The 23,336-nt window shown below is 41.6% G+C and overlaps 2 protein-coding genes across 3 annotated transcripts in view; one reads left to right on the top strand and one right to left on the bottom strand.

Moving 5' to 3' along the window:
- Positions 1 to 880: 880 nt before the first annotated feature.
- LOC119912485 lies at positions 881 to 6,770 on the bottom strand. Its single transcript, XM_038731693.1, has 2 exons — positions 6,428 to 6,770; positions 881 to 2,586 (listed from the first exon to the last, which is right to left on the bottom strand). The coding sequence occupies exons 1-2, from the start codon at positions 6,711 to 6,713 to the stop codon at positions 2,171 to 2,173; spliced, it is 702 nt and encodes a 233-aa protein (XP_038587621.1). The 5' UTR covers positions 6,714 to 6,770; the 3' UTR covers positions 881 to 2,170.
- Positions 6,771 to 10,084: 3,314 nt separating this feature from the next.
- frem1a (Fras1 related extracellular matrix 1a) overlaps positions 10,085 to 23,336 on the top strand; it is a 42,652-nt gene continuing 29,400 nt past the window's right edge. For both annotated transcript variants that reach the window (XM_038732424.1, XM_038732425.1), the window contains exons 1-5: positions 10,085 to 10,176; positions 20,521 to 20,963; positions 21,400 to 21,494; positions 21,599 to 21,909; positions 22,689 to 22,885. In XM_038732424.1, the coding sequence (XP_038588352.1) occupies positions 20,721 to 20,963; positions 21,400 to 21,494; positions 21,599 to 21,909; positions 22,689 to 22,885 (846 nt within the window). In that variant the 5' untranslated portion in view covers positions 10,085 to 10,176; positions 20,521 to 20,720. The remainder of the gene's footprint in view (positions 10,177 to 20,520; positions 20,964 to 21,399; positions 21,495 to 21,598; positions 21,910 to 22,688; positions 22,886 to 23,336) is intronic.

Genomic DNA, 23,336 nt, shown 5'->3' on the forward strand with positions numbered 1-23,336 from the left:
GGGTAGTGAAGGGAGGCTAGATTACCCTTTCACCAATTCATAACAAAAGTTATCTCATTGTACTTTTCATATAGAGCAGGTCTACACCGTACTATTTGTAATATTATTTACAGAGAACCAACAATTCCCACCAGGGAAAGGAAAAAGGAAAAAATCCCTTTTAGCATGTAGGAACCTCGAGCAGAACCATGGCTCAGGGTGGGCGGCCATCTGCCTCGATTGGTTGGGGGTGAGCGAGCGAGAAAGAGCAAGAGAGTCAGAGGGATGAGGGAGAGCAGCCAACACAATATCCACACAGAAATACAAACAGTAAAAGTAGTAGTGGATCAGAAAATTAACAATGGAACTGAAAATTAAAGTAGTTATAATGATGATAATAATGGGACTTGTCATAACAAATGTAGCAGAGGGTGTCGAGCAGGAACACGGGGGCAGCAGGTGACTCGCAGCCACAGATCCAGACTCCACAGCTCCAGAGCCAGAAACACCTGCAGGAAGTGATAGGAGAGAGGAGAGGGACGAGAAAGCACAAGACTACCAGAAAGGGGAGAAGTTGTGTTAGTAACATGCAATAATGGGATGAGGTTGCATACAGAGGGAGAGAAAGTAGAGGAGAGAGGAGCTCAGTGCATCATGGGAAGTCCCCCGGCAGTCTAGGCCTATAGCAGCATAACTAAGGGATGGTTCAGGACTCACCTGAGCCAGCCCTAACTATAAGCTTTATCAAAGAGGAAAGTCTTAAGCCTACTCTTAAATGTGGAGATGGTGTCTGCCTCCTGAACCCAAACTGGAACCTGGTTCCACAGGAGAGGAGCTTGATAGCTGAACGCTCTGGCTCCTAGTCTACTTTTGGAGACTCTAGGAACCACAAGTAACCCTGCATTCTGGGAGCGCAGTGCTCTGGTGGGGTAGTAAGATAAGATAAGATGTTTTAAGTATTGACCTATTATACTGTAAACCAAACAGTAATCTGATAAAACACCAAATTAATTTAGGCACAATGTAAGAACAATATACATACACAATATAATAAAGGATTTTAAACTAGATTTCGATAAAGCCCTGTAGTTGAGGAAAGTTTTACCACTTTGTTCGCCCACATGTACATGGAGGTGAACAAAGCATCCACAAAGGTCATGTTTAGTGCAGGGCTGCTTAATTAAAATACATAACAGGGTACAACTATTCATATTGTTTGATAAATAAGTGTAGCCTATATCATGAATACACACGTTATACAGACATCTCAGAGAGACAGATATCTTAAAACTCAGACAAATTAAACCAAAATGATCTGCATGGCTGGAAGTCAATGAGAAAATGTGTTTTGTTTTTTTGTAATGTGGTTGAACTGACCATTTATACTTACATATAGCCATTGAAGAATGTCCAGTTTTATTTAATATGTGGCTCTTACAGGGAAATGAACACTCGCAATGTCTGCTTGTTTCTTTGTTTGATCATTTCAAATTGCGTTATTTTGTTCGCCAACATTTACTCTGAAAGTTTTCACAGGAAGTGTAATAATGCTTTGACAGGGGGATCTATCATCAGGCTACATTGGTCTCTAGATTTGACTTGTCTTATTAATTATACAGCTGCTGATGTTACTGGTGTTGTTTCTAATTAAGACGCTGATATCGATTGACAGATATTATCAATAACAGTAGCTGATAGCAACACTGTTGTTACATCAGTGAAATGTTGTGTTAAGGGCAGTGTGCTCCCATGATCATCAAGTGACATGACTACCCACATCTCCACCCCTATCAAGTCAGACACAACAGCACTAACACTTCCAGTGGAAACCTTCAAAATAAAAGATGGTAACAAAAGTGCAGTTCTGGTAGAGTTAATACAATATAATGTAATAGTGCATCACTGATAGTGATGCTGAACTGTGAAGGCTACATTACCTGAAGGAAATGCAATGTAATGACAAATGTCCGTTATCAGTTCCTAAACACCTAAAGTAAAAACATTAAAAAGGTTATAAAGAAGTTTTCTGTGGATTTAATTTAGTTAAGTTTTTGTCTGTGTCAAAGTTACAACGCTTTAACCTTGCCTAGCTAATTTTGAGCTGAAACATTTAGCATAATATCCACCATATCAGAGGTGGATTAACAGAGAATTATTCATTTTAATAAAAAAATAAAAAAGATGTGGTCAGTTAGATGTGGACGGGGTGTGCTTGGTAAAGCACCAGTAAGGGTTCACTCAGAGAGCCTCTGTTCAGACAGTAAAGACTCTGTGTCAGGGCTTCATGAAGGACCAGACTCCCACTCTCGTCTGTATATCTCAGCTGAAAGCCCACCATCTCCACAGGCTTCACAGCCAGAACAGCTGACACATCAAACACATCGAATCCAGATGAGGGTCGCTGATCCAGGATCAGCAGCCTATCCTCGAGAGCGGGACTTTCCTTCAGAGCGCCCTGTGCAGCTGTGACGCTGTGCAGGGTGATAGTCACACTGATGGGACGGGGGTGGAGGATTTTCCTGAACAGAACCAGCTCTGCACCCAGCATAGAGGGGTTCAGGCTGCTGACATTGAACCAGATCCACCCTGGAGGAGCGTGTTGTGGTCCTGGATGATCCAATGAAAAAAAAGAAAAGGGGAGGGTTCATTAAGACTACAAATTTTAAAAGATAATACCTGCAATAACAAAGTTTTTCTGTTCTTTCTCATTATTTTGTGTATATGTGAGCAGACATTTTAAACTTATGCTGTGTGATCACATCATATTCTGTTTGTTTTTTTAAACTATGTCAAATTGACTGTGCGCTTTACACTACAAGTCACATTCACACACTGATGGCAGAGGCTGCCATGAAAGGTGCTCATCAACAATTCAGTATTTTGCTCACACACTTCACCATGCAGCCTGGAGGAGCCAGGGATCAAACCGCCAACCTTGTGATTTGTGTGTGACCCGCTCTACCTCCTTAGACTCAACCATCCCAATTAACATTGCACGGTAGTGCAGTTTGGGTGCTTATTAATTCTGACTAAAATGCAGATGCTTTGTGCTGCAGATATGATATTCACTGTGATGGATGATACACAATTTGGGCTAAAACACGATCACCAAAATCACCAGTATGCTCCTTTAACTAACTTCAAATTCAAGCCTTTACATACCAACTAGTATCTGTTTTAGGTTGTACATTTTTATTTAACATCATCACACTGGAAACAATTACAAAGTTAAAGTAAAAGTGGGTGCACAGAGACTAAAACCCTTTAATACCATGTCACTAGGACATTTAAGCCTCTTTGAGCTCATTGTTTTTTATATTAGAATGAAGAATGTACAATACAGAAATGTGGACCTGAAAAGTTATAAAACAAAAAGGTTTATTTATGCACTCAGTACTTGGTCGGGCCTCCTTTGCATGAATTACTGCATCAGTGCAGCGTGCCATGGAGGCAATCAGCCTGTAGCACTGCTGATGTGTGATGAAGCCCAGGCTGCTTTGATAGCGGCCTTCAGCTCGTCTGTGTTGTTAGTCTGGTGTCTCTCATTTTCCACTTGACATCACCCAGTAGATTCTCTACGGGGTTCAGGTCAGGTGAGTTGGCCAATCATGCACAGTAACACCATGGTCAGAAAAACAGTTCCTAGTGGTTTCGGCATCTCCATACAGAAAGGGCGTCACTTTGTGTGAGAAAGGTGGTGGGGACAAGGAGCGTGACAATACACTTAACTCACGAGATGCGAGGATGCACAATATTGGGGTCACGAGAACAAGACAAGAAGATATTTCAACATTATTTTGAAGAAACATTCAATGCTGAAATATATGATTGGGGGTCAGAAGATTCTGAGCATTAATCACATAATTCTCTGCATTCTGGAGACTTTTTCTGCAGCAATTTATGGAAATTCCTTTATTTATTTAAAGGGAAACACAATCCAGATGGCAGGTGACGATTCAAAATATAAATATTTAATGGAATACAATGCAGCAATCAGTAGCTTGTTTTCTTTTAGCTTAAGTTACTTTTTTTGGACAATGCACATTTCTTTCTTCTGTATTTAAATTGCATTGTATGTTTTCTTACTGTGCAAACAAACATTTAACATTTCTCATTGCAAGCTATTTTTCAGAACATTTTTAACAAATTATACTTGTCCCCAACGTCCCCAGTGTAAATGACACCTATGCCATAAAGCTTGTCTGCAGATGGAAGCAGGAAGTGCTCTAAAATCTCCTGGGAGGCGCTGCATTGACTCTGGACTGGATAAAATACAGTGGCCCAACACCAGCAGATGACATGGCACCCCAGGTCGTCCCTGACTGTGGAAACGTCACACTGGATTGCAAGCAAAGATTCTGTGCCTCTCCACTCGTCCTCCAGACCACTGAGCAGTCCAGTTCTGTTTCTCCTTAGCCCAGGTAAGATGCTTATGATGTTATCTGTAGTTCAAGAGTGGCTTGACACTATTTAGCTCTAGACCTTCTGTGGTCCTTGTGGAGGGGGTCAATGACTGTCTTTGGACAACTGTCAGGTCAGAAGTCTTCCTCATGATTGTGGTTGTGTGTACTGAACCAGACTAAGTGATTAAAGGTTCTTCTCAGGTCGACATTTCTGCATTGTACATTGTTTATTCTAATATTTTGAAATATTGATTTTTGATTTCCATGATCTGTAACCATAAAGATTACAACAAAAAAAGGCCTAAAATATTTCACTGTATGTGGAATAAATCTAGAATATATGAAAGTTTCACTTTTTTAGGATATTCTAATTTGCACCTGAAATGCACCTGTACATCATCACTGGAACACTGCTAGGCTAACTACCATACAGGTGCTGGTCATATAATTAATCATCCAGAAGAAAAGTTGATTTATTTCAGTAATTCCATTCAAAAAGTGAAACTTGGATATTATATTCATTCATTCCACACTGACTGGTATATTTCAAATGTTTATTTCATTTAATTGTGATGATTAAAACTGACAACTAATGAAAATCCCAAATTCAGTATCTCAGAAAATCAGAATATTACTTAAGACCAATACAAAAAAAGGATTTTTAGAAATGTTGGCCAACTGAAAAGTATGAGCATGTACAGCACTCAATACTTAGTTGGGGCTCCTTTTGCCTGAATTACTGCAGCAATGCGGCGTAGCATGGAGTCCATCAGTCTGTGGCACTGCTCAGGTGTTATTAGAGCCCAGGTTGCTCTGATAGTGGCCTTCAGCTCTTCTGCATTGTTGGGTCTGGCGTATCGCATCTTCCTCTTCACAATACCCCATAGATTTTCTATAGGGTTAAGGTCAGGCCAGTTTGCTGGCCAATTAAGAACAGGGATACCATGGTCCTTAAACCAGGTACTGGTAGCTTTGGCACTGTGTGCAGGTGCCAAGTCCTGTTGGAAAATGAAAACTGCATCTCCATAAAGTTGATCAGCAGCAGGAAGCATGAAGTGCTCTAAAACTTCCTGGTAGATGGCTGCGTTGACCTTGGACCTCAGAAAACACAGTGGACCAACACCAGCAAATGACATGGCACCCCATGCATGGCATTTACTTTCATCAGAGAACATAACTTTGGACCACTCAGCAGCAGTCCAGTCCTTTTTGTCTTTAGCCCAGGCGAGACGCTTCTGACGCTGTGTCTTGTTCGAGAGTGGCTTGACACAAGGAATGCGACAGCTGAAACCCATGTCTTGCATACGTCTGTGCGTGGTGGTTCTTGAAGCACTGACTCCAGCTGCAGTCCACTCTTTGTGAATCTCCCCCACATTTTTGAATGGGATTTGTTTCACAATCCTCTCCAGGGTTATCCCTATTGCTTGTACACTTTTTTCTACCACATCTTTTCCTTCCCTTGGCCTCTCTATTAATGTGCTTGGACACAGAGCTCTGTGAACAGCCAGCCTCTTTAGCGATGACCTTTTGTGTCTTGCCCTCCTTGTGCAAGGTGTCAATGGTCGTCCTTCGGACAGCTGTCAAGTCAGCAGTCTTCCCCATGATTGTGTAGCCTACAGAACTAGACTGAGAGACCATTTAAAGGTCTTTGCAGGTGTTTTGAGTTAATTAGCTGATTAGAGTGTGGCACCAGCTGTCTTCAATATTGAACCTTTTCACAATATTCTAATTTTCTGAGATACTGATTTTGGGGTTTTCATTAGTTGTCAGTTATAATCTTCAAAATTAAAAGGAATGAACACTTGAAATATATCAGTCTGTGTGGAATGAATGTATACATTATACAAATTTCACTTTTTGAATGGAATTACTGAAATAAATCAACTTTTTGATGATATTCTAATTATATGACCAGCACCTGTACTTCTATTGTTATCAAACAGGAGATGTAAAACATTCATTTCATGATTAGCTATGTTTTAACAACACCACGTAAAGTAGCTGTAATATCTAATACAAGATGGTAATTCATTTCACATCCTTACCAAAAACACTCCGAAAACTCTGCACTAGTGTGCCATCTGAACTCCCAAAGTCTTGAGCCTCCAGTGAGTCCAGACGCTGATAGATCCTCCTCATGTAGGGATGTGGCTGGGCCTGATGGCTCGCAGACACTTTATTGATATGTAGCATTTCCAAAATGGCTTTGTTGAGCTCCCGGTCATCCTCTGCATCTCTGTGGTGATCTATCAGCAGCAAGCTTGTGACAGAACACAGCAGGAGGAAGACCCGCGTTACATCAAAAAATCCCAAATAGACTCCTTGGGCCATTGTGAGATTAAATTATTTCCAACCGGTCTAATATGATCCTGTGCCTGCACTTCTTTTTCTGTGCTGTTGAAACTTCCACCTGCCAGGCTATTGTAACAGTGTGTGCACTGTAGGTATGCAGGAACCACAGGGGCTGTCACGACTTAGTGATTCTGAAGCTGAGGAATGTTACTTCCTTTTAATAAACACTCTACCACAGACTGTAACGTGCCACAGTCCTGCACTGCTCTCAACAAGCAACCGCTGGGCTGATGCACTGACTGGAAAGACTCCACTGTGACTTGAAGGAAACACTAGACATGAGCAACAAGGTATGACTGTGACTGAAATTACTGCAGGTTCTATAAAATGAGCTGCATGGTAAACTCACATTATACTTGTGTTTTCTTTATCTTTCATTCTAGATAATTCTATTAATTGCCAACTCCCACCACAAGTCTCTTCTACAAAGGATATTAATCAATTACTACAAGATAAAGTTGTATGTCTGTTCAGAGAATGTAGTAATATTTAAAGGAGACACAGTGGTCTGGTTTTTGTGCATATGACTTACTATGGCTTTGTTGTGTGTTTCCTACTTTAACAAGTCAAAATGTCTGCTAAGAACAAGGCCATAATGGAAATGCTGATAAACAGACTGTGTTTCAGTGACATGTGATTTTTTTTTTATTACCTACAAGTCAGTCAGTTTATGTTTCACCATTTCAGTTTATTTGTATATTGAGAATTGATCTGAGTTTCACAAACTGTTCACTGCTTGGGACTGCACTCCGATCGAGCTGACAGACTACTTCACGTCATGACTAAACACCACGGGTCCACTGTGACTAAACTTAGAGGGATTTGTGTTCTGGCATTTAAAGAATATACATCTGGTCTGATCTTTTTGGAAGAACAGCCGCTTCACCACCAGTTTTGATGAAACTCTGATTTCAGATTGCAGTTGAGGGTGCCTGTGTCATTTCTGGTTGACAGCATGGGTTTACTGGTTTAAATGTCTAATGTGATTTCCAGGAAACAGGTTGGTACTACATAATCAAAAAAGTATGTAGTATCAACCTTGGACAATTCATTTCAACTGGTTCGTTAAGGCAGCTAAATGGAATACCATGTATTTGGAGTGGTCATATTGTTTTCTCAGACTAACACCGACCCCTGCTGGCTTAAAACTACAGACTCAATATGTATGTATGCAATAAATTTGTCACATTTTCTCTTCAATCACTTTAAAAAGGCTTTTACACATGTTCTAGTATAAACATTTTATCTGTGGCTTTCCTTTTTAACACTGGTGTTTGTTTTCTCTAGCAACTTTAACTGGTGGATTATTGGAGCAAACTATGACAAAAAAACAAAACTTTGCATTGAAAAGAAATAACATTGAAAACAAAAAAAAGTAAAAATTTAAGATCAAATCCATGTTAACACTTTTTTATGCTGGCTTGTGGTCAAAGGCTTTACATCCGGCCAGTTTCACCATTCAGAACCAACTATATACACTTACTACTAGTTTGTTTAAAGCATACCCCAGCCTTAAGAGTAGCTAAATCATCGAGCCCCCGTAGCCTAATAGTTACATAACTGTATGTCTATGGTTTAATTCATGAGAGCACGTCATTCCCATCTCTCTCCCTGTGTTTCCTGGCTGACAAATAAAAAGCAAAATGGCTAGAAAATGATCTTTGGGTAGAGGTCAAGGTATATAGATGTGAACTTACACTCAGGAGACCACTGAGTAAGCAGTTTTTAACACGTGTTGAACATGAAAACATGATGAAAACGTCCCTCACCATTAACAAAGTGATCATTTACAATACATTTGCTCATTTAGCTGACGCTTTTATCCAAAGCAACTTACAATTGCCATGTATGTCAGAGGTCGCACGCCTCTGGAGCAACGAGGGGTTAAGTGTCTTGCTCAGAGACACAATGGTGGATGAGTCACAGCGGGGAAGTGAACCTGGGTCTCTCACACCAAAGGCATGTGTCTTATCCATGGCACCCCATTTAACCCTAGACCACAAAGTTTTACTTAACCCTAACTAAGTAATAAACACATCTATATGTCATTCTAAAGGACAAACAACACATTTGATAATCTAATTTTTAAATGTGACTTTTAGCCCACGAAAACCTAGGTTCATTCTATGGTTCATTAAAGGCTGTAAATAAACAACATTATTAGATAGTATCGTCCTTGTATGAAGCAAGCCACAAAACATACTGTTGAAAAAAGGCTTTGTTCCAAAGCTGGATTTCTAGTTATCAGCGTTGTTATAAATGTCAGTGGGATATTGAATGAGGTTTTCTTATTTTTGGAATAGAACCTGAAAGTTCCAGTTTCACTTTGGCTCTCTATAGCAAACGTGTTCGCAAACAATTGCATCCAGCAGACACAGAGCAGCATAAGCGATGATTTGGAGCCATGGTTTTGGACATTTGATGTGTGTAAGGTCAGTATTCACTCTCCTTTAGCTGTGGTTTCGGTCTGGTGTTCACCAGCTAGTCACTAACTTTGCTTCTTTGGTGCTGGGCCGGTGGTGTGCAATGGCTTAATCTGAGCTTTTTCACTAAAAACAGATGCTGGAAACCAGGTTGATTAAAGGAGTGAGACTAAGCCAAAACAGTAAAGCTGCGGGGCGTAAAACTAAAATAGTGAGCTAAAAGCCTGTTAATTGGAAGGTTCAATCCCCGGCACCTCCAGGCTGCATGTCGAAGTGTCCTTGGGCAAGATACTGAACCCCTGGTAGCTGTTCCGTATGTGAATGTTAGTTTCTAACAGTAAGTTTCTTAGGCTCAGTGAATGAAAAGTGTGTGAATGGTGTATGTAGAGTAATGTAGTGTAAAAGCGCTTTGAGTGGTCAAAAAGACTAGAAAGGTGCTATACAAATGTGGAGCAGAGTTGGTGATAATCTCTGTAGGTTCGTCAAAAGTGACAACTTTGACATTGCATATAGTAATTTGATCCATTATTGATGTAAAGATCCAGGACATCAAAGTAAAATCAAATACAAGTCCCCCCCCCCCCGCCTTTGCAGGATGTTTATCCTTTCGAGTACATGAAGTCCATTTTCTCTCCTTTGGTGTTTTCTTTACATTAGTGCACTGTTAAGCCTTTTATCTTTGCCCCTTTCTGGTCAGTAATGACAAAGCTGTCCTTTAAACCACCAGGCTCACTGGACAAGACTTTGATCTCAGAGCCTGGTGTTTGTCTTCAGGTTTTTCCGCTCCGGTTACTGATCCCGCAGCAGCAACAAGAGGAGGAAGGCGTCCTCAGTCAGTTCCTCCTGCCCTGGGCCTCTGTCCCTCCCTCTATCTCCCTCTCTACTCATCTTGCTCTCTAGTGGGTGGAGTCTGTCACTTAGGAGTGAACACGATTCTGTCAATGAGGTAGTTGCTGTTAACAGCAGAGGAGAGCAGACAGGCAGGAAGAAAGAAGAAACACCAGATGTTGGTAGATCAGGTAAGGACATGTCTAAATGTCTGTCTCTGCTGGGGATCTCTAGCTTTCCTGTTGAGGAACATAATACGATGTTTGCTCGGATGTCTTTTTCTTCTTCTCCCTCTTTTTTTATTCAGTTTTTTCTTAATGATCAACATCTGCACTGTGTTTGTCTTCCCTCTTCATCTCATTATTTTGAGAAGCCTGCCTCTTATTGCCTCATAATATTTATCAGAATACTCTGAATATTAACTGATGCCTCAGTAAACTCCTGTAGTCTAAATGTGTCAAATATTTTTGTCAGTTCATGGATTTTAATTAGCATCACCAGATGTACTGTACATTTAAGAAAATCTGGCTTACAAGAGTTGAACGTACCCACCACCATCAATGGGAAAATTTAACATGGCCTACATGCTCTTTTGCACAAAAAGTGCACAAAACTGCACTTTCACCCGTTTGTCACATATTCAGCTCTTGTTTTCAGGAGTTGTGCAGTGTATTTGGAAGTTTTTTAAGGCTTTATGTTGCAATTTCTGGATTATTCTGCTGCACAAATGCCAAATGTTATGCGCTCATGTTTGCAACAGAATGCTTTCTTCTTCCCCGATGGCTCGCCTTTCTTTTGAAATTGCTGGCTGCTAAGGACCCTGTCATTATTAAGATTAGAAGAAGACGCTGCTGTGAATGGATGTAACCGACATTCCCAGCTGTGGAGCGTAGCCACTTCTTATATGACACATCACATTCCCCCACAGCTGTTTGTTTTGTGTTCATCATTAGTTTGTGGTTTGGGAAAGGCAGGATGAAATTATGCTGGGTTATGGAGGGTTTACTTATAGAGAGGGTAGACTTCTGAGACACTATTTGACTTTTATGACCTCTGATTGTTATTTTATGCTTGTGCTATGTTATCTTTCCAAGGGGGAGGTGGGGTAAACAGACAGAAAGCACATGTTCTCATGTTCTGTTTTTTCCAGCTGGCATATGTAATCTGTAATCTTAATATCTCAAAACTGCCCTATATCCAAAAAACCTTTAGATATGATGTATTATATGTAGTACAAGAAGACTGGTGATTGTTGAAATGTTTTAATATACTATTTTACAGTGGGGGAAAAAAGTATTTGACCCCTTGCTGATTTTGCAGGTTTGCCCACTTACAAAGAATGCAACGATCTATAATTTTAATCATATGTACATTCTAGTGAAAGACAGAATCCCAAAGAAAATTCCAGAAAATCACATCATATGAATTTATTAAAATTGATAACCATCTGATGAGGAAAAACAAGTATTTGACCCCCTTGACAAACAGCATGTTAATATTTTGTAGAAAAGCAATTATTGGCCAGCACAGATGTCAAACGGTTTTTATAGTTGGTGACAAGGTTTGTGCACATTTCGGCAGGGATGTTGGCCCACTCCTCCCTGCAGACAGCCTCCAAATCATTCAGGTTCCGAGGTTGTCGCCTGGCAACTCGAATTTTAAGCTCCCTCCAAAGATTTTCATTTGGATTCAGGTCTGGAGACTGGCTAGGCCACTCCAGAACCTTGATGTGCTTCTTCTTCAGCCACTCTTTTGTTGCTTTGGCGGTGTGCTTAGGGTCGTTGTTGTGCTGAAACACCCATCCTCGACCCATCTTCAGCTCTCTCACTGAGGGAAGGAGATGTTGGTCCAGAATTCCACGATACATGGCCCCGTCCATCCTCCCCTCAATACGATGGAGTTGTCCCGTCCCCTTGGCTGAAAAGCACCCCCAAAGCATGATGTTGCCACCACCATGCTTGACGGTGGGGATGGTGTTCTTTGGGTTGTACTCGGTGTTCTTTGCCCTCCAAACACGACGAGTTGAGTTGAGGCCAAAAAGTTCTATTTTGGTCTCATCTGACCACATCACCTTCTTCCAGGCCTCTTCTGAGTCGTCCAGGTGGTGAATGGCGAACTTCATGCGGGCCTGTACATGTTTCTTCTTGAGCAGGGGGACCTTGCGTGCGCTGCAGGATTTCAATCCATGACGGCGTAGTGTGTTACCAACCGTTTCTTTTGTAACTGTGGTCCCAGCTGCCTTCAGTTGATTCATCAGTTCCCCCCTTGTGGTTTTGGGATGATTCCTCACCGTTCGCATGATCAGGGAAACCCCACGAGGCGAGATCTTGTGTGGAGGCCCAGACGGAGGGAGGTTGGTGGTGGTGTGATGCTTCTTCCATTTCCTGATAACTGCACCGACAGTTGATCTTTTCTCTCCAAGTTGCTTTCCGATTCTCTTGTAGCCCATCCCAGCCTTGTGCAGATCAACAATCTTGTCCCTGATGTCCGTAGAAAGCTCTTTGGTCTTGCCCATGGTGGTGATGTTGGATGCTGGTTGTTTGGGTGTTGACAGGAGTCTTTTATACAGGTAACGAGGTGAGGCAGGTGTATTTGATGTAGATAATTGGTTGGGATTGGGGCTGTGTCTTAAAGAAAGACTAACTGGCTTGTAGGAGCCAGAATACTTGCTGTTTGGTAGGGGGTCATATACTTGTTTTTCCTCATCAGATGGTTATCAATTTTTATAAATTCATATGATGTGATTTTCTGGAATTTTCTTTGGGATTCTGTCTTTCACTGTTAGAATGTACATATGATTAAAATTGTAGATTGTTGCATTCTTTGTAAGTGGGCAAACCTGCAAAATCAGCAAGGGGTCAAATACTTTTTTCCCCCACTGTATATATATACTATATATATATATCTTCATCGGCTTTTTCATCGGGGCAGCAGCTCCAGCAGGGCACCCCAAACTTCTCTTTCCCGAGCCACATTAACCAGCTCTGACTGGGGGATCCCGAGGCGTTCCCAGGCCAGTGTGGAGATATAATCTCTCCACCTAGTCCTGGATCTTCCCCAAGGCCTCCTCCCAGTTGGACGTGCCTGGAACACCTCCCTAGCCCGCTTGTACCTGTGATCTCGTTCTTTCGGTCATGACCCAGCCTTCATGACCATAGGTGAGGGTAGGAACAAAAATTCTCCGGCCAATCTCCTGCTCCAGTCTCCCCTCATTTGTGAACAAGACCCCGAGGTACTTGAACTCCTTCACTTGGGGTAAGGACTCATTCCCTACCTGGGGTTGGCACTCCACCGGTATCCTGCTGAGAACCATGGTCACAGATTTAGAGGTTCTGATCCTCATCCCAACCGCTTCACACTCTACTGCGAACTGATCCAGTGGAGCTGAAGGTCATGGACCGATGATGCCATCAGGCCCGCATCATCCGCAAAAAGCAATGACGAGATCCCAAGCCCACCAAACCACAGCCCCTCCTTGCCACGACTACGCCTCGATATCCTGTCCATGAAAATCACAAACAGGATTGGTGACAAAGCGCAGCCCTGGCGAAGGCCAACCCCCACCTGGAAAGAGTCCGACTTACTGCTGAGTACTCGGACAAAGCTCTCGCTTTGGATGTACAGGGATTGGATAGCCCTGAGAAGGGCCCCTGTCACCCCATACTCCCGCAGCACCTCCCATAGTATCTCCCGGGGGACCCGGTCATACGCCTTCTCCAGATCTACAAAACACATGTAGACTGGATGGGCATACTCCCAGGCCCACTCCAGGATCCTTGTGAGAGTAAACCGAGAGTTCCCGCCCCTTGAGGCACCTATGGCCTTGAGACCACAACTTCCCGCTGCGGCTTCAGCAATAGAGGCTTTGAACATTGCCCACTTATGTTCATTGTCCCCAACCTCCACAGGGATGCCAGAAAAGCTCTGCTAGGGGTGTGAGTTGAAGATCTCGCGGACAGGGGCCTCCTCCAGACGTTCCCAGTTCACCCGCACTACCCGTTTGGGCTTACTGTGTCTGTCCAGAGTCTTCCCCCACCCCCTGACTCAACTCCCAGCTCTCTGAGCTGTCAACTGATCACCACCAGATGGTGATCAGTTGACAGCTCAGAGAGGTGACGTTCCATGTCCCCAGAGCCAGCCTCAGCCTGGGTCTGGTCCGTCGAGGCCCCTGACCTTCACCGCCACCCATGTGGCAGCGCAACCCCTGCGGATCTCCTGATGGATGGTGGGTCCAAAGGATGGAGAAGGGGGTGCCACGTTGCTTTTTCGGGCTGTGCCCGGCCGGGCTTTGTGGCAAACCCGGCCACCGGGCTCGCCGGTGAGCCCACCCTCTGGGCCTGGCTCCAGATTGGGGCCCTGGGCTTCCTCCGGGCAGGGTCACTCCTCCCCTTCCTCGTCGTTTCATCAGGCGTCTTTGTGATATATATATAGTATATATATAAAACCAAGTCAAGAGATTTGTCTCGTGGAAGAAATGCTGTGAGACTACGAAGAAAATCTTTTCATATATATTGGCTGGTGCTCCATCTTCCTCCAAAAATGCTTCCGTTCATAAAAAACCATTAAAGGGGTAGTCCAATGATTTAGTACTGCACTTCCATAAAGTTGTTGGACTCACAAGAGACAGATTAAAAAAAGAATGGTCAAAATCAAAGTAGCAGTGGCCAAGATATACTGACTTTCAGTCCCTAATATAGGTCAACTGGATCCTACATTTCCCATAATGCAACTTAATAGCATTTAATTAGACTCTCCCTGATTGGTAAACAGCCCCATATTTAAAATTTCATATTCCTGAGTTGTAATTCCGCCTTGTTAAAACTCTTTAGCGAGGTGGTAGTGAATTTCTGAAACAGTTTTCATCACCACGCAGGTTTCATATATGTTAGAAACAAATGTGTTGAAAGTCTTACAGAGTTTCATGAAGTTCTAATGAAGCGCTGAATATCTAGCAGTGTCTCCGCCATTGTCTTGTTGTTTTAGTGTTAATAATGTTGTAGGTGAAACCAATGTGAGATGCCTATTTTGAACTAAAAAGCGTAGATATGGGTCACATGGGGCACAAATAAAATTGAATTGAATATTGCTGCAATTACATCGGCTTGCTTTAAAGCTTGGTCTCACCAGAGTGTAAGTGTTTATCAGCATGTGTTTATGAAACAGGGGGTGAAAAGCTTGGTGACTTAGTAACTACTTGCTAGGCTAGTTGGTCAAGTGATTTAGCTGACTAGCTAACCGTTAACACACTAGCTAGCTGGGAATGTGTTAGCCAGACTCAATAGCTGTGCACCAGCTATCTACTGTACCTTGCAGCTATCTACCTTGCTAGATGTGTTAGCATATAGTTTGTCAGATATCACAGTTGTAACCAGTGTATAAAATATTGGGAGTCTGGGGGGTCTCAGACCTAATTAATACCCAGAAGAGGTCAAAATCAAATGTTTGCCAAAGTTAAGCTAATTATTTCCTTTTTATCTATACTGCAAAATAGATATTCATGTTTTAATATTGAAAGGTGAGGAGCTACACAGAAAATGTGACTGACAGCTGATGTAGCCTGTATTGCTGGGGATGCAGCTGCTGACATGGAACTCTGCAAACTATACTGTTAATATAGGAAATAATATAATAACACTGTAGATCCGCTCGTCCTCTAAATATTTTGAAATCCTTTATTATTCTTATTTATTCAATGGGGGAAAGTTCTTAAACAGTCCTTAATCTCATCTTATATAACATGAGATTCAGAGCTCTGCTGCTATTCTACCAGTGGTCTCATAGTATAAACTGTGAATCTTTAGGCTCACAGTGTCAGAAAAGCACACATGATCAGGTAACAATTAAATCCCGGTGTAGTGTTGGAAGATTTAAATAATAAGTGATGTGCGTAATATTTTGGAGAGGTGCAAGTTTGTGTCTGTGCCGGTCTGAGCAGTTTTTATTTATTTATTTATTAATATGTAGCTTCAACACAGCTTTAATCTATGATGCCTAGCATTCACCACAGAGCTTATTTGATCAGCCCACTGTTCAGGTCCCAAGTCTTATATTAACGTGTCAGACCGGGTCGGGTCTGGAATTGATTTAGAGATAATTGCAGGAAACGTTTGGTTTTACTGCTGCGGTTTGCAGGTGCTAGGCAGGTTTGCAGAGAGATGCAAGACTCTGGACAGAAGATGAACATTTTATACATTTTCCATAACATCTCCCTGTTTTTTATGTGTTAACGTGTGGAGGAGTATGAGTGGACCAGAGTATATCACTATCCAAAACCCCCTGTTTTGGATTCGCTGGCTCTCCATTCTCATTTGGGTTAGAACTGTAGAAAGTGTTTTGGTCAACAGGACAAATTTGCGTTTTGAACTTGGCACAAAATATTTGCATGCAAGGTGGCAACTGCTCATCAGAAACAGAAACTAATATGTTAACACACGCTCACACACTGATCGCACAGCCTTCAGGAGCAATTTGGGGTTCAGACACTTGGACAAGCAGACTGCAAGGGATCAGTCTGCAGACCTTCTGATTAGTGAACAATCCACTTTATCTCCTGAGCCACAAGTAGCCACAATTCCATTGAAATGAATTCCTTTCGCCCTGAGATTTCACTGTTTTTATTGCGGGTGTGACAAGACCGTGGAAGGCTCCCTGTAAACCAACAGAAGACCTTATACAACTGCTTTCACAAGATGAGTAGAACTCGTGAGATGTAAAATGATATTTGTGTGTAAAATCTGTGGAGTGCCCCTTTAAGAGGGTGTGAATCAGCTGGAGAGAGTGGTACCATACCATCCAACATTGATGTATTGTTTAGGTATGTATTAGGGAGAGCATGTTGTACTACCTCAAGCTTCTGGGAATGTAAATCCAGTCTGTGTCTAGACAGTTGAGAAAACAATTCACTCCTTCTCACGTGTGAGGGTAGTTCAGGGTGAGGTTGGTGGTCTTTGCCTGTCTAGCTAGGATCTATATCCATAGTATTCAACATGACAGGAAATAGGACAGCTTCCCTGGATGCATCTTGTTGAAATTATATTGTATAGCGACTGTAATGCAAAGCTTTGCCAAAACAGGAAAAGGATCAACTGCAAATGGGGACAGGACTGTCTGAGTGTTCCGGGCAGCTTAACATTAGGACCTTTCCCAGGACTCCCACCTCCCATCTACAGCCTCCCCACTGGGACTCACATCAGTCAGTGGGTCATCCAAATCTTTAACAGGACAGATGACTGAGGCCTTTGTGCTGTTACAATGAGAATAAATATCAGTGACATGCAGTTGTTTAGTGTGACACAATGCTGGACAGGGTGTTATCTGCTACAATGTGATCCACTCTCAGCTCTGGCATGCAGGTGGACTTTGGCTTCCTCTACATCTCATTACTCACAAAGCTGCATGGTACATAGCATGTATGTGCACATGTAGACTAGTAGAGAAGATACTGCTCATAATTTTCCTTGATCTGACTGACTGTCTTTAAAATTAGCTTTGACTGGGACAGTTCATCCCGATGGGGTTTGATAAGGTTGTGGTCAGATGGTTATATTAACAAGGGATGAAATGTGGAACAAACATGTGTAATGTGAAAGAGGTCACTCATAGTGACCGACCTACAGAGAATTATCACCAAACTCTGCAAAACTCTGTATAATCTAGTTCTCTTAGCTCATAGTTTTGGTCTTTCTTGACCCTTTTGGTTCAGTCTCTTCACTCTCATCACCCCACTTCTGCTTCCAGTGAAAAAGCTCTGATAAGCCCACTGTACATCGGTCCTGCACCAAACAGCAGACAAAGTTAGTGACAACAGCATTAAAGGTTGAAAACAAGGTTGGCCATGGTTGAAAATAAGAATTTTTGTTCTTAATTAACTTGCCTGGTTTAATAAAGGCTAAATAATAAATAAAATAGTTGCAGAACTGCACTTAAATTTGTGAGGTGACACAAACACAATAACAAATTGAATAGAGTGAGGATATATCAGCTAGTCCAAAAATCCATTGGTGCAGTTCCTTTTTTGTATGTTTTTTGAGGTGTTTGTAATCAGCCTTGCTGTTTCCTGACTGTACAGCACAAATTATACTTTGGCTCACACGTACCAAAGGTCACAAGAGGTCATTCAAAGTACAAGTTATAGCTGTCAGGTGAAACCACATACCTCCTAAATGTCACCTTTTCAGGAAGTATGTTGCCTTGTGCTCAACCACACCAGAACCAAATTTACAGCATACAGTTTTTTTAATCCTACAATTAAAGTTAAAACTCGACAGTCAAAATGAGACAGAGCATATTCTTCGGATTAATAGAATCACCACTCTGTTGGGGTCTGTGGTGGAGGTGAAGGGGGGTTGAGACCATTTGGAATCCTGTTTTGCACTCAACTCCTTGAACATGATCTTTCCAGTTTCCTAAACGCAAGCATTGTTCACAGGGGCAAGCTATAACACGTTCCCCAATGCAGAGGCTGATTACAAGGTGCATTTCTGTCCAAGGTGCTTTCTGTGTGAGGTCTGGGGTTGGTGTCCTAGACAAGTGTTGAAGGAATGTGTCAGGATGACATCTGAAGCCTGTTTTCAAATGCATCCTCATTGGGGTCTAGGGTGAGGAAAGATGAAACGTTATTGACCCCTTGGGAGAAATAAGAACAAGGGGCCAAAAGCAGAACAGAATATACTGAAAACTGGCAATGATTGCAAGAGGAGCAATTTAAGGCACCCTTAGGTTATATTAAAGATAAAGTTAATGATTATAAGGATGGAGGGTTTAATAGGATGCTTGTCCTCTACTGTTTTTAATAAGTATGGTAACTCCGACAGAGAATAAAAGGCTTCTATAAGTCCATGTTGGGGGTGACCATATAGGTCAAAGGTCACTAAGAAACACCAAGCCATTACTAGAGAGAGCCTGTTTAGCCTCAGGTCAACACTTGTTAATTACGGACATATTTCCTGTCAAGCTGAACACAGAACAAGTCACAAAGTTTACATATAGAGAATTTGGACATGCCTGAAGCTGGTTGAAATCTCAGATTATTGCTCTTCTCTGTCATATAATTACCAAAACAAGAACAACAATTACAGTTGTTGGTGTATTCCTCCATGTGAGGGCGTTCTTATATTGGTGGTCTCATGCTCCCGCTTGTAGTCTTGTCTAATTATATTGTTACTTGTGATATTGGCTGCTTCTTATAGGAAACTTTGAAGTTACGATGGAGAGCTGATGATGTTGGTTGGTCCATTTCTAGAAAAAAGTATTAAGGAGAAACATGAAACAACACTTAATGTATGTGATCTATGTTTTGTTTTGCATTATGCAATAAAAATTACATTGGTCAAAAAAGACTTTTTTTAGACAGCCAGTATCCGGCACTGACTGAGTTATATTGTGCAGAGCATGTCATTTTACATGCACATGTCATAGAGAAGATAAATGCAGACGAGCAACAAAAACAGACCTTCACCTGACTTTGTGCTTTCCTGCACACCCCAAACTAATGAAATACAGCATCTCTAATGTACATGACATGCAAAAAGCTTAAAATGTGTACACATGACGCACAAATGTCTGGCATGCAAGATATACACCATCCCATTATATCATGTAACCCTGCCCCCTTCATTTGAATTTAACAGATAGAAATAAAAAGTTGTTAATGAACCAAGACACTGAACAAGGAGGTGACATCCGGCAAGATACTGAACCCTGAACTGCCCCCAGTGGCTGTTCCATCGGTGTGAATGTGTGTGAATGTTAGTTACCGTTCTGAGCAGTTATAATGCTATTGTGGAATTGCATTAATTTTCATGTTCCAATTAATATATTAATATAGTCCGATATAGGTTTCCATACAAGTTTGAAGGGAACATGCAGTTTGTGGGTTTTACTATAATGTAAAATCTTCTTCATAGTTGTTTTGACAATGTTTTAAAAAAGCATTAACCTGATGTCTGTTACATGATCTAAAATTGTTTTGTATATGTAAAGGAGTCATGGACTGACATATTTCTGTCATTCATATTGACAAACCCACTGAGAATTAAAATCCTTTCTGCCCAGACTGGGAGCTTGAGTCCGTAGAGAGTGGCATTGCTAGCATAGGGGCTTTGGACCGCTGGAAGGAGGAGACCACCTCTAGAAGCACAGCTAACTGAGCCAACGGCTCCTACCGTTAGCAGTTATCAGTTACTTTGCAACAAGTAAAGCCATCTGTTCATCAACTGATTTTCCTTCACAACCAAAAAAGCCTCATACGATCACTGCTTCTATATTCATGTAGTAATTGCCACTACAGAAACTACAGTACATTCGGTTCTTTTCAAAGCTCAACTGCTTGTGCGGAGATTTTTGCTAACATGTTAGCGTAGCTTATAAAATCAGTAAATGCAACTTTAATTGCAATAATATTACTGTTTCTCATTTTCCTGAAATGTTGTAGTTTTTTTGGTTTTGTTAATTTCCTTTGTGAAATGTGTTTGCACTTCTAGGCCACATTGATTATATATGTGTTACAGACTCAAACTTTTTTAATTTCTTTACAGCTCATGACTGATGTAAACTGGTAAAAGCTCCTGCCATAAAATCATCACACGAACAGAAGAAAATGTAACTTCTTCTCAAGAGAAAGATATCCTTGGTTTACTAAACTCTCCTCCTGAAGAGTGTTTCTGAAAGCAATCCTGCTTTTGTTTGGAGTAAGTCCTTGAAGACCCTACAGGACATTTGCTTGTGACTGACAGTGATGGGTTCACAGGGTCAAACTCTGGCTTGGATCTTGCTTCCAGCGCTTCTGCTGGGAGTGACCTGCTCATTGCATGGTTCCCTTGTGAAAGTCAATAAGGGTTTAAAGGTGAAACGGGGTCAGTCAGCCTACCTCCAGGACGGTGACTTGCAGTTTCATATTCCCCGTCAGAAGGATGCATGCAAGGTGGAGGTGGTGTTAAATGAGCCCATAACTCAACGAGTGGGAAAGCTCACGCCTCAGGTAATGGGAAAATCCTCTTCATATGAAAACCCAAGTGTGTCAAGGCAATTTACCATGTGTAGTAAAACCAAGGTGTATGGTTTCAAGGCATTATTATTATTATGCTTCCACAGTACTGTTAACATGTACGAAACCATATATGTTATTAGTGTGTTGTTGTAATGATGACAATAGCTCACTGCTGGGTTCCATCATTCCATCTTGTTCCTACTAAATGTAAGTGGCTCACAAGATCCCACAGTTCCACTCCCCAGCTATATCTCTGTGTAATTCATCTTTTCAAGCTTGAAGTTTTATAATGCATTGTCCCTGTTAAATAAACTTTAAAATAATGAATAAATATAAGTTAGCTTTGCATGTCCAGGTAGTTCTACATACTGTAGTCTTGACTGCACAATTTTACTTGATAATTAAGATTTCTACCTTATTTGTTCAGGTATTTGATTGCCACTATCTGGCTGATGAGGTAAAGTATGTCCACAACGGCTGTCCACTGTTAAAGGAGGACACTATCAAGCTTCGACTGTACAGGTACAACACCTGAATATCCTCAAGATGGGAAACACACTTATTCACTTTCTTTCCTGTTCTTATAGCAGTATAGCAGCATGATCATCTAACATTATTCTCACCAGGTTCACAGAGACAGAGACATACATGGAGGTGTTTTCTCTGCATTTGGACATCATGGAACCTGAATGCAGCATCATAAAGCTGGGTCCCAAATCCCTGGAGGTTCCTGAATTTTACAGCCTCTCTGATGCTGTGGATGGCAATGTGGTGTCCTTCCACTATGAGAGGAGGTCTAGCCTGGAGTGTAGCATCCATTTGAGTAGTCATGACACCCACCTGCCTGCCCACGGCCAGCTGGTCACCGGAGAGCCAGAGAAAGCCACGACGAGAGGCGACGAGCCAGAGAGCTTCATCCACCTACGTCAGCAGCTAGGTAACTGACAGGTGATGGTGGCAAATCCCCAATCCATAAGTGAATAGGAAAAAATCCACCAATGAATGTCGTAGACTGGGATTAAGTGCTTAAGTAACAATGGGGTAGTATGACAGTACAGAATGTCTCAGTGATCAAGTGCAGACAGTTGACTGTACCATTGTTTTCCGATTGACAAAAGACAACGGCCTTTAATTCTGTACAGAAAAACCTAGTGTAATTTGTATGTTTTGGGTTCCCACGAGCTTGTATGTCTCTATGAGAATGATACGGGCTTCATTTAAAGTTTTAATGATAGGATAACTAGAGACACAGGTAGATGTAGAGACAACTACTGCATGTATGTGTCTTATCTGCATTTATAAAAGGTCTCTAATTAAGAAGTACATACCTAAAAAGCTTCGAAAGCAGATGTAAGATTGGTAAGAGCTTCTGTCTGAGTGGAATCAGTGGGATACACAATGGTGTCATCAGCAAAAAAAAAAAGTCATTAAAATACTGATTAGGCAGAATAATGTTAATTGTGTTTAATGAAGTGATAATGGACCAAGAATAGAACCCTGTGGCACCCCATTACTGATTAATTATTGGACTATTACTGAAGAAATACCTTATTGAACCCGAGGGTAAATTTGAGGATCAGCTGGTCCCTGGTGTGAACTGTTTGTTTTTCCTGTAATGTAAGCATGGGACCAATTGTAACCAATAAATCAAGCACAAAGAACACAAAATATGATGCCAAACTTGTGTAATATCTCTATTGTTGTGTAATTATTCAGATAATAAAGACAGAGCAATGTGTAAATCTGAAGACTGCCTGAAGGGTCTGAAGCTAGTGAAGTTCACCAGAATTCCCTGTGATGACTTCCTGGTGATGGGGCTGAGGTATCAGCACATAGACCCTCCATCCCCAGACGCAGACTACATTGCAATCAGACTGGACCTCAAAGACACCAGGAGTGGCAGTATATATCAGGTAATTTGGTTGTTTTAATGCTAATTCTTTTGTATTTCTTTGTTCCTTACAACCTGATTTTTTAAGAGTATATGTTTCAAGTCACTGTATTTAGTTAAAGCAAAATATTGGTCTGCCATTGGGCAGATTGAATGTCTGCATGAGTTCTCCCCGATTGCTCTGGCTTCCTCCTACAGTCCAAAGACATGCAAAGGTTAACTGGTGACTCTAAATTGCACTTAGGTGTGAATGTATGTGTAAACTGTTGTTTGTGTCAGCCCTGTGATGAACTGGCAACTTGTCCAGGGTGTACCCTGCCTTTCGTCCAGTGTCGGTTGGGATTGGCTCCAGACCCCCATGACCTACATGGATAAGTGGTTGAAAAAATGATGAAAGTTGATGAAAAAACATTTTGCCACTCCAAAAGAGACTCTTAAAAGATGAATTACTATCTATGTCCCAAAATTTGCTT

Source organism: Micropterus salmoides, unplaced genomic scaffold (genome assembly GCF_014851395.1).
Source record: "Micropterus salmoides isolate LMB-PRFRI ecotype aquatic unplaced genomic scaffold, ASM1485139v1 Ms_hic_scaffold_2, whole genome shotgun sequence".
In the NCBI taxonomy this organism is placed as follows: Eukaryota; Metazoa; Chordata; class Actinopteri; order Centrarchiformes; family Centrarchidae; genus Micropterus; species Micropterus salmoides.

Coding starts and splice junctions, on each gene's coding strand:
- LOC119912485 (XM_038731693.1), bottom strand. CDS start 6,713: ATGGCCCAAGGAGTCTATTTGGGATTTTTTGATGTAACGCGGGTCTTC. Junction 2,587..6,427: donor GAGTTTTCGGAGTGTTTTTG/GTAAGGATGTGA, acceptor TGGATCATCCAG/GACCACAACACGCTCCTCCA.